General features: G+C 40.5%; 1 protein-coding gene across 3 annotated transcripts in view; it reads right to left on the reverse strand.

The window, feature by feature from the left end:
- LOC106579178 (myosin-binding protein C, fast-type) overlaps positions 1–11,252 on the reverse strand; it is a 56,755-nt gene extending 45,503 nt beyond the window's left edge. For all 3 annotated transcript variants that reach the window (XM_082965869.1, XM_082965868.1, XM_082965867.1), the window contains exon 1: positions 11,117–11,252. In XM_082965869.1, coding sequence (XP_082821995.1) covers positions 11,117–11,138 — 22 coding nt within the window. In that variant the 5' untranslated portion in view covers positions 11,139–11,252. The remainder of the gene's footprint in view (positions 1–11,116) is intronic.
- Between the last annotated feature and the right edge of the window lie 422 nt (positions 11,253–11,674).

The raw sequence follows: 11,674 nt of genomic DNA on the forward strand, positions 1-11,674 counted from the left end.
ATACACTTAGAACAATTTTTAAACACTTTGAGAGGTTGTACTGATTACTTTTTATTGAGATGGCAGCCTTAAATGTCCTTTTTTGAACAGTTGCCTTCTATTGATCAGGAGTAAGAATTTTGGCCAACAGGGGATATGAAATGGTGTGGGAGGGAAGGGACAGTATGTTGTGATATTTTTATTTTATTTTTGTGTATATGTATGTACAGTGAGGGAAAAAAGTATTTGATCCCCTGCTGATTTTGTACGTTTGCCAACTGACAAAGAAATGATCAGTCTATAATTTTAATGGTAAGTTTATTTGAACAGTGAGAGACAGAATAACAACAACAAAAATTAAGAAAAACGCATGTCAAAAATGTTCTAAATTGTTTTGCATTTTAATGAGGGAAAGAAGTATTTGACCCCCTCTCAATCAGAAAGATTTCTGGCTCCCAGGTGTCTTTTATACGTAACGAGCTAAGATTAGGAGCACAGTGCTCCTAATCTCAGTTTGTTACCTGTATAAAAGACACCTGTCCACAGAAGCAATCAATCAATCAGATTGCAAACTCTCCACCATGGCCAAGACCAAAGAGCTCTCCAAGGATGTCAGGGACAAGATTGTAGACCTACACAAGGCTGGAATGGGCTACAAGACCACCGCCAAGCAGCTTGGTGAGAAAGTGACAACAGTTGGTGCGATTATTTGCAAATGGCTGAAACACGAAAGAACTGTCAATCTCCCTCGGCCTGGGGCTCCATGCAAGATCTCACCTCATGGAGTTGCAATGATCATGAGAACGGTGAGGAATCAGCCCAGAACTACACGGGAGGATCTTGTCAATGATATCAAGGCAGCTGGGACCATAGTCACCAAGAAAACAATTGGTAACACACTACGCTGTGAAGGACTGAAATTCTGCAGCGCCCGCAAGGTCCCCCTGCTCAAGAAAGCACATATACATGCCCGTCTGAAGTTTGCCAATGAACATCTGAATGATTCAGAGGACAACTGGGTGAAAGTGTTGTGGTCAGATGAGACCAAAATGGAGCTCTTTGGCATCAACTCAACTCGCCGTGTTTGGAGGAGGAGGAATGCTGCCTATGACCCCAAGAACACCATCCCCACCGTCAAACATGGAGGTGGAAACATTATGCTTTGGGGGGGTTTTGCTGCTAAGGGGACATGACAACTTCACCGCATCAAAGGGACGATAGACGGGGCCATGTACCGTCAAATCTTGGGTGAGAACCTCCTTCCCTCAGCCAGGGCATTGGAAATGGGTCGTGGATGGGTATTCCAGCATGACAATGACCCAAAACACACGGCCAAGGCAACAAAGGAGTGGCTCAAGAAGAAGCACATTAAGGTCCTGGAGTGGCCTAGCCAGTCTCCAGACCTTAATCCCATAGAAAATCTGTGGAGGGAGCTGAAGGTTCGAGTTGCCAAACGTCAGCCTCGAAACCTTAATAACTTGGAGAAGATCCCTCCTGAGATCCCTCCTGAGATGTGTGCAAACCTGGTGGCCAACAAGAAGAAACGTCTGACATCTGTGATTGCCAACAAGGGTTTTGCCACCAAGTTCTAAGTCATGTTTTGCAGAGGGGTCAAATACTTATTTCCCTCATTAAAATGCTAATAATTTTATAACATTTTTGACATGCGTTTTTCTGGATTCTTTTGTTGTTATTCTGTCTCTCACTGTTCAAATAAACCTACCATTAAAATTATAGGCTGATCATTTCTTTGTCAATGGGCAAACGTACAAAATCAGCAGGGGATCAAATAATTTTTTCCCTCACTGTATGTATGTATGTATGTATGTATGTATGTATGTATGTATGTATGTATGTATGTATGTATGTATGTATGTACAGTCGGAAGTTTACATACACTTAGGTTGGAGTCACTGAAACTCGTTTTTCAACCACTCCACACATTTCTTTTTAACTAACTATAGTTTTGTCAAGTCGGTTAGGACATCTACTTTGTGCATGACACAAGTAATTTTTCCAACAATTCTTTACAGACAGATTTTTTCACTGTATCACAATTCCAGTGGGTCAGAAGTTTACATACACTAAGTTGACTGTGCCTTTAAACAGCTTGGAAAATTCCAGAAAATTATGTCATGGCTTTAGAAGGTTCTGATAGGCTAATTGACATAATTTGAGTACCTGTGGATGTATTTCAAGGCCTACCTTCAAACTCAGTGCCTCTTTGCTGACATCATGGGAAAATAAAAAGACATCAGCCAAGACCTCAGAAAAACAATTGTAGACCTCCACAAGTCTGGTTCATCCTTGGGAGCAATTTCCAAACGCCTGAAGGTACCACGTTCATCTGTACAAACAATAGTACATAAGTATAAACACCATGGGACCAAGCAGCTGTCATACCTCTCAGGAAGGAGATGCGTTCTCTCCTAGAGATGAACGTACTTTGGTGCGAAAAGTGCAAATAATCCCAGAACAACAGCAAAGGACCTTGTGAAGATGCTGGAGGAAACAGAAGTATCTATATCCTCAGTAAAACGAGTCCTATATCGACATAACCTGAAAGGCTGCTCAGCAAGGAAGAGGCCACTGCTCCAGAACCGCCATAAAAAGACAGACTACGGTTTTCAACTGCACATGGGGACAAAGATCGTACTTTTTGGAGAATGTCCTCTGGTCTGATGAAACAAAATAGAACTGTTTGGCCATAATGACCATCGTTATGTTTGGAGGAAAAATGGGGAGGCCTGTAAGCCAAAGAACACCATCCCAACCGTGAAGCACGGGGGTGGCAGCATCATGTTGTGGGGGTGCTTTGCTGCAGGAGGGACTGGTGCACTTCACAAAATAGATGGCATCATGAGGTAGGAGAATTATGTGGATATATTGAAGCAACATCTCAAGACATCAGTCAGGAAGTTAAAGCTTGGTCGCAAATGGGTCTTCCAAATGGACAATGACCCCAAGCATACTTCCAAAGTTGTGGCAAAATGGCTTAAGGACAACAAAGTCAAGGTATTGGAGTGGTCATCACAAAGCCCTGACCTCAACCCTATAGAAAATTTGTGGACAGAACTGAAAAAGCGTGTGCAAGCAAGGAGGCCTTAGCAACCTGATTCAGTTACACCAGCTCAGTCAGGAGGAATGGGCCAAAATTCACCCAACTTATTGTGGGAAGCTTGTGGAAGGCTACACAAAACGTTTGACCCAAATTAAACAATTTAAAGGCAATGCTACCAGATACTAATTGAGTGTTTGTAACTTCTCACCCACTGGGAATGTGATGAAAGAAATAAAAGCTGAAATAAATCATTCTCTCTACTATTATTCTGACATTATTTCACATTCTTAAAATAAAGGGGTGATCCTAATTGACCTAAAACAGGGAATTTTTACTCAGATTAAATGTCAGGAGTTGTGAAAAACTGAGTTTAAATGTATTTGGCTAAGGTGTATGTAAAGTTCCGACTTCAACTGTATGTGTATATGTATGTGTACATATGTGCATATAAATGTATATATTTATAATTTTTTACATGTATTTAATTTTGTATATATACGCTGCTTTTGTTGTTAAGGGAAGGGAGGTGTTTCAATAGGTATAGGGCGATAAAAGGATATGCCTGTTACATTTGTAATTTGTATTTCTTTATATGTCCAACAACAACAACAAAAATATATAAAGAATCATCCAGCTCCCTATACAGCAGTGATGCATGCCCTTGGGCAGCAGTGGAGCCACCCACACAACCTGGCACTTGAGCAGATCGCCCACACGATGAATGCTGCGGACGTCTGCCTGGATGATCCAAAGGGTCTCCGCAGATTCTCCATCCTTGCCCACTCGATGGTGAGTGTCCTGATCTCACAGACCTAGTGAATTGGCTCCAGATTGAGGCAGAGTGTCAGGGCAGGGCACAAGCGACCAGAGAGAGCCGTGAGCGTATGCCCACAGAAGAGATGGGGCACTAACATTCTCCACGGAACCGACCAGAGTCCACCCTGGGGAAAGCCAGCCTCGCCACTTCGATATAGGTTTAAGGACTAGCTCCAGCGCTACTCTACTTACTCCTAGACGAGGAGGAGCGCTGCACCAGATGTGACCGATAGCACTCGGCAGAGTTGTGCAACCTCAAGAAACTCTGCAACATCTGTGAGGGACGCCACCTCCACGTCCTTCACAAGATCTAAGTCAAGGAGACCATGACCAGTCACCTTGTCACAGCCCCCAAGAGCACAGCGCGAATGGGACGGCTAAGCTGCAATGGCCAACTGCTCCTCAAGGTGGCCTACTGGTCCCACCCATCTCATCACAGCCAAAATCACAGGAGGCATAACCCTAGGAGCACTGGAATGCAGCTGGCTAAAGACCTTGCACAAACCTCCTCCTGCAGACCAGGAGTACTCAAGCCAAAGCAAGACAGCCACATGATCAAGACCAAGCTTGAGGACTACAAGGTACCTAGTCTAAGGAACATCGATCGGATCGTAGCCACACCACTGGTCTGATTTAATAAGAGTCAGCCAGCCCATACCATAAAATTATTTAAAATATGTACTTTTTATTTGTACCTTTTATTTAACTAGGCAAGTCAGTTAAGAACAAATTCTTATTTACAATTGACGGCCTACATACAAACAGATACTGTATATTTAGTTACAGTCTTGCTATCTTTAGCTCAGAGCATGTGATCTACTGTAGCACTGGTGCAACATGGCCATACACAGACACTTATAAGGCTTCTTTTATGGACGCATCTGGAGGAACGGTTAAGCCTTGTGGTAAATCAATGTGATTTTAAATGACAGTCCTGATAATAGGATTTATTAATACAACTCATTTCTTTACTTTTCATTTGAGAAATGCTGTGTAGTGATGATAGGGAGGTCATTGACACCCAGTGTATGTAGGCCAGCGAAACAAAATCTAAATTTTAATCAATTTTAAATCCAGGCTGCAACACAACAAAAACTCAAGCGGTGTCAATACTTTTTGAAGGCACTGTATGTCTTGAAAGAGTGACATCATATTGGGAGAATGCCTTCAAAAGCAATCAATTCAATGCAATTCTCCAAAAGTATTGGGACAGTGACTGAATGGTCCTTTGAGTCCAAGTTCTTTTAATTTGGAGGGGCAGCTGTTAAAATCCCTCTCCCCCTCAGCTAGAGTTGATTACATTTATGGCCAGTCTGCTGCGTGAGGAAGGGCTCTCGCTGCCTTGGAAGTGTGAAGAGTCTGTTTACAGGTCACGCCTCTGACCTCTCAAGGGACCTTCCACCCACTAATCAGCCCCCTTGACCTTGCCCACCTTGGCCCTGAGCCAATAGGAACTTTAGGCCGGGACTGATGTAATAGTCAGCCCATATCATACAATTATTTTAAATATGTACATAGAAACAGATACTGTATATTTAGTTACAGTCTTGCTATCTTTAGCTAAGAGCATGTGATCTGGTGCAACATGGCCATACACAGACACGTAGATGGCATCTTTTATGGACGCATCTGGAGGACGGTTAAGCCTTGTGGTAAATCAATGTGATTTCAAACGACAGTCCTGATGATAAGATTTATTAATCCTACATGGGGAGGCAGACATATCGCCTGGTCTGTTGCCCTAACAACAAAAAATGTGCCACTGTCCCAATACTTTTGGAGCTCACTGTAAGTTGCCATGAAGAGAGCCTTGACAGAAACAAGACAGATAAGGAGGTAAAGTATAAACCTACAATGGGGAGTCCCTTGACTTATTCCACATTATGTTGCGTTACAGCCTGAATTCAAAATTGATAAAATATTTTTTTCTCAACCATCGACACAGTACCCCATAATAAGAAAGTGAAAACAGAATTTTTGAAAATGTATAGACATTTTTTTTAAGAAATAACTAATTTACATAAGTATTCACACCCATGAGTCAATACTTTGTAGAAGCACCTTTGACAGTGATTACAAGAGTGTGTCTTTCTGGGTAAATCTATTTAAGTGCTTTCCACAACTGGATTGTGCAACATTTCCCCTTTATTCCTTTTCAAAATTCATCAAGCTCTGTCAAATTGGTTGTTGATCATTGCTAGACAACCATTTCCAGGTCTTGCCATAGTTTTTCAAGTATATTTATGTCAAAATTCTAACTCAGCCACTCAGGAACCTTCACTGTCTTCTTGGTTAGCAACTCCAGTGTAGCTTTGCCCTTGTGTTTAAGGTTATTGTCCTTCTGAAAGGTGAATTCATCTCCCAGTGTCTGGTGCAAAGCAGACCGAATCAGGGTTCCCTCTAGGATTTTGCCTCTGCTTAGCTCCATTCTCTTTATTTTTTATGCTGAAAAACTCCCCAATCCTTAACGATTACAAGCATACCCATAACATGATGCAGCCACCACTATGTTTGAAAATATGGAGAAATGTACTCAGTAATGTGTGGTATTGGATTTGCCCCAAACATAATACTTTGTATTCAGGACAAAAAGTTAATTGCTTTGCCACATTTTTTGCAGTATTACTTTAGTGTCTTGTTTCAAACAGGATGTATGTTTTGGAATATTTGTTAGTCTGTACAGGATTCCTTCTTTTCACTGTCAATTAGGTTAGTATTGTGGAATAACTACAATGTTGTTGATACGTCTTAATTTTTCTCCTATCACAGCCGTTAAACTCTGTAATTGAGCAGTTTCCTTCCTTTCCAGCAACTGAATTAGGAACGATGACTGCATCTTTGTAATGACGGTGTGCGTTGATACACCATCCAAAGTGTAATTAATAACTGCACCGTGCTCAAAGAGATATTCAGTGTCTGCTTTGAATTTTTTTTTTACCCATCTACCAATAGGTGCCCTTCTTTGCGAGGCATTGGGAAACCTCCCTGGTCTTTGTGGTTGAATCTGTGTTTGAAATTCACTGCTCGACTGAGGGACCTTACAGATAATTGTATTTGTAGGGCACAGAGATGAGGTAGTCATTCAAAATCATGTTAAACACATATTGCACACAGAGTGAGTCCAAGCAACTTATTATGCAAAGTTTTTCTCCTGAACTTATTTAGGTTTGCCATTTCCCAAGACATTTGAGCATTTCCTTTTTTAATAATTATGACATTATGGGATATTGTGTGTAGGCCAGCGAAACAAAATAAAAAATGTTATCAATTTTAAATCCAGGCTGTAACACAACAAAAAGTCAAGCGGTGTCAATACTTTTTGAAGGCACTGTATGTCTTGAAAGAGTGACATAATATTGGGAGAATGCCTTCAAAAGCAATCAATACAATATGGGCCAAAAATGTAATAGTGGCAAGAACACTGGAATAATGATGTTTTTTGAGTGCCACCCTTTTCCTTTTCTGGTTTCAAGAAGTGCATTGCACAAGCCATGTTGAGGAAAACAAAATAAAGATTTACAGGAAGCATGAGAGAGGATGATGAAGAGTTCATTTTGCCGCCATAATGTTTTGCAGAGATGAAAGGAATTATGGCCAACAAACTGTCATCTCTACATTTAATTTGACATTTTAGCAGTAGCTATTATCCAGAGGGTTAAGTGTCTTGCAGAAGGGAATGTCAACAGATTTTTCACATAGTTGGCTCAGGGATTCAACCCAGCAACCTTTCAGTTACTGGCCCTATGCTCTTAACCACTAGGCTACCTGCCAACCTTTGCTCTCTCCCTATCTCTCTCCACTTATGTTGAAAGCAGACCTGTCAAGTTTTTGAGAGAGGAGTCGGGAAATGGTGGGATGAGAAACTAGTTGAAATAGGAAGGGTTGGACTATATTTTTTGAAAAAGTACAGATGAAAGATCTTAATTTGAGCCAGTTTGCTACAGCAGGAAAATAATCCCGCAGCAACAGGAAAAAGGAATTATTATATTGATTGTAATTAATGGACAGTTTTGTAGGGGTTGATACATTTTCATAAGGGACATTTCTGACATTTCTAAGTGGAAATTACTAACTTCAGAAGCCTTTTTAAACCTCAAATACACTACAAGATCCTACATCTGTAGAGACAGAAGGAGGATTAGATCATGATTTATAGCAAATTATATTGCAAGTTGGATACGATAAAACCTTATATGCCGGCGTGATATCATATTAATGTGGATGGAGTAATGTAGATGAGAAAAAAGGTTAGAGGTGAAGTCGGGATATTTTTAACTGGGAGAAGGGGGAAGAGAGAGATCAGTGATAAAAAGAAAGAAATGGTCTTGTGGTTACCTAATAATGGAACGACACAGAAATGCAAGACCCCCCCAAGGCATTGATAAGTAGTTTGAAGGACAAACGGGTAAAATATACACAGAGTAGATTACTCTGTATCCTGAGTAGCTAAAATGACAGGCAGAAAAGCTGCCCCAATGTATGTCAATCGTTTATGAATGATTATAAACTCCGTAAATACTTGGTACAAATGGGTATTTCCTGTTTTTTTTTTATCTTTATGGCAGAAGTTTGTTATTAAACTGTAATGTATTTTCACATTTTCAGAGTATTTTCATACTGAAATAAACTGTTTGTATCTGTCCTTCAAAATGATATTATATTTAGAGTTTTTTTCTGGTAAGCCTAATGTACAGGAACCCGTCAATCAGGAAGGGTGGTGGTTATTTGAGCTGTGCAGTCAAAGGTTAGCGGTTGAGTGAGAACGGGGCCAAGAAAGGTCTAAGATGGTGGCGGGGGTTCCGACACGGCAAGGGGATATCATATCTATCTTAAGGCCCAACCAACAGTAAATTCAGGGTGAAAAAGGATGGCTCTGGGAGAACGCGAGTAGATGAAAGGAGGTGAAAGTTTATGGGGGTTACAGTGGTCACTGTATCATAGGTGACAGATGGTAGGACAGAAGTCCTGAAATCTTGGAAATGTGGCAATAGGCCTTCACAAAGATAAGGAGCTGTGGGAGCTTCAAAACTTAGTAGTGCTTAATGTGTATTACATTTCAAGACTTCATAGACTGTCATTGAAGACTAACACAGTGTAAAACAGACAGCGATACGTGTCAAAGGAATATAGAGATTTTTTGTCAGAGGGAAAAGGTGGTAGAGCAACGACGACAGAAAGACAAGGCCAATTGTTCTGTCTTGAAATCAACGTGGTGTCTTCAAAACTCATCTCCCTCTCACATTCTGGTTTTCTAGTCCCTCTCTCAGGTTACCGTCAGCGTTGTGATTTACGGTAACACTTAGTCAAAGTGGATGTTAAAAAGGAGGACAGATCGCTCTTCAGAGGAGAGGAAGCCAACCATATATTGAAATCCGCCATAGACACACATCACTAAATATAGTGTGTGAAGTTTTATGACAAGATTGAAGTCATGACATACCCAAACGTTACTGGGTTACTAAGTGTCAGTCTAACTTTGATGGGTAGGAAAAGTTGGGATTCAAACGCCATGACGCTACCAAGCTTATTTTCGATATGTTGTCATCAGCTAAATGACATTATCATAAACAACAGTATATTTACCAACTTTACGACAGTCCTGCGGAGTAACCAGGAAATGAAATCTTCCAAGACAGGCATTATTCCCAATGCATGCCTTCCCTAGCATGCATGTGTGTATAAATCAAAGGTCTGGAGCGAAACCAGCTAGCAAATGTGGAACAAAATCAAATGGAAGTAAACCTTGAAAGAAAATGTTTTTGTGTTTTTCAGGACAGGTGCAGAAAATGTGTGAATATTGGTGAGGTATATGCTTTTGTATGAGCTGTAATATTTGGAAAAAACTGAGGAGCGATTAAAATACACGTACTTCTGGACACGTAACTAGTAGACTGAATTGACATAAGTGTTATGACCACATATCAGATAGTAAATTATAGAGTAGATAGTGTTCCAATCCATTGGTTGTGATGTCAGCTCAATTTGTTACATTTCTATGTCTCATACAAATACAATTTCCGGGTTTGTCATGGTATCAATATATCAGAGCTTATAGTCCACATTTTGTATGTTCTTGTTGGTTTTTTTTACCTTTTGAGGGAGCATATATCTGTATGAAATCACAGAATGCGACTTACACAGAACTGTACTATTCACAATTATTTTATTTATTTTTACAAAACTTCCCCCTGATACTGTACAATTGATTTGATAAAACTTAACGACTGCTGAGTTTTCCATAGCAAAGCCATCACGTATGATCATTTATTTCACATGTACAAGAGCCTGCACTTTTAAACTTGTACACATCATCAGTTTCCTAGGGCATATGTAAGCTATACATCGCTTATGACTGCATCACCTGATTAGCTCATCTGATTCTGTACACATGCATTTGGTCACCCTATAGTGTCATACACCAATAGTAATTATCTGGATCAAGTTCATGTTGTGTTGCAGTGACGAAACTGAGAGGGCAATGAGATTAGACCCTCTGTATGTGTAGTAATTTTTCTCAGCAAACTAGTCCCTCAAACCACTTCCCTTGCACCTGTCATCTGTTCCTCTCTCCATCTTCTGACATGACATACAGTATGTACTAAGCTCTTCCTCCATTATTTTGTCCTCTCCAACCTAAGATATGCAGTACATTTTCACATCAGGTTGTTGCTACCTGGAACCAAATTCCATGCAGTCTGGTTAAAGAAATGTACTGTAGCTTACTAACAGTATTATAAATGACATCTGTGTGCACTGTTTGGAAATTGCTCTCGCATTGAATGTATTTTCATTCATATTCAGTAGTGCAGTCCGTATTCATATTAGCTATGCATTTGCTCAAAACAATCACTTTCGAAACTGTTTAGTAAATTGACAACTCAATTTACTAAATTCATGAGAAGACAACAATTATGACTTTCAAATAAAACATTTCTGTGAGGAATTTTGGAGATACATCCCACTCCTTTCTCCATATTTAGACAGAGTTCTTTATGAAGTAGTCTTTACTAACAACAAAATAACTCTATGCACATTAACGTAAATATATATCAGAATGCATGTTCAACACTGCAACAATATGTCTACGGTACGCCACTTTTGCAAAACAAATGAACAATTATCTAAATATCTAACAACTATGTAAAAATTCTATCACATTTTACAATTTAGCGCTTTACACCCTCACATCTTAGATATGCATCCTCTAACAGAAATACTTTCCACATACTGATTCAAATTAATGATATTTCAGGTGCATACCTGCATCAGCGGCTTCAGGCATGACTATCCCAGTGGCTATCCCAGTGCCTTCTCGTCTCGGCTGGAAGTCTGAGGGCTTGCTGTGCTTATTCCTTTTATTTCTCTCTCTCTCTCTCTCTCTCTCTCTCTCTCTCTCTCTCTCTCTCTCTCTCTCTCTCTCTCTCTCTCTCTCTCTCCTCTCTCTCTCTCTCTCTCTCTCTCTCTCTCTCTCTCTCTCTCTCTCTCTTTCTCTTTTTTATTCAAAGCTCTCCTGGCACTTAAGTCACCCACCCACCAGGGAGGAAGGTAGGTAGGGAGAGAGGGAGAGGGGGAGAGAGAGAGAAAGGGAGAGGCTGTCACTTGAAACCAATGAGGATTCCAAGGAAACGAAGTGAGAGGCAAGAGTGATAAGGTGGGGGAGACAAGAGAGGGTGAGAAGGTGGAGAGTGGTGAAAGGGGTTTATTTTACCATGAGATTGGTCGACGTATTAAACTTGTGGAATACTTGTCATGTTAGAGGGAAACTATGCTGCGAGCGTAGCAACATCTGCTGCTTTTCTAGCACTTTGACTTGCACCT

The sequence above is a fragment of the Salmo salar genome, chromosome 19 (assembly GCF_965601325.2).
Source record: "Salmo salar chromosome 19, fSalSal1, whole genome shotgun sequence".
In the NCBI taxonomy this organism is placed as follows: Eukaryota; Metazoa; Chordata; class Actinopteri; order Salmoniformes; family Salmonidae; genus Salmo; species Salmo salar.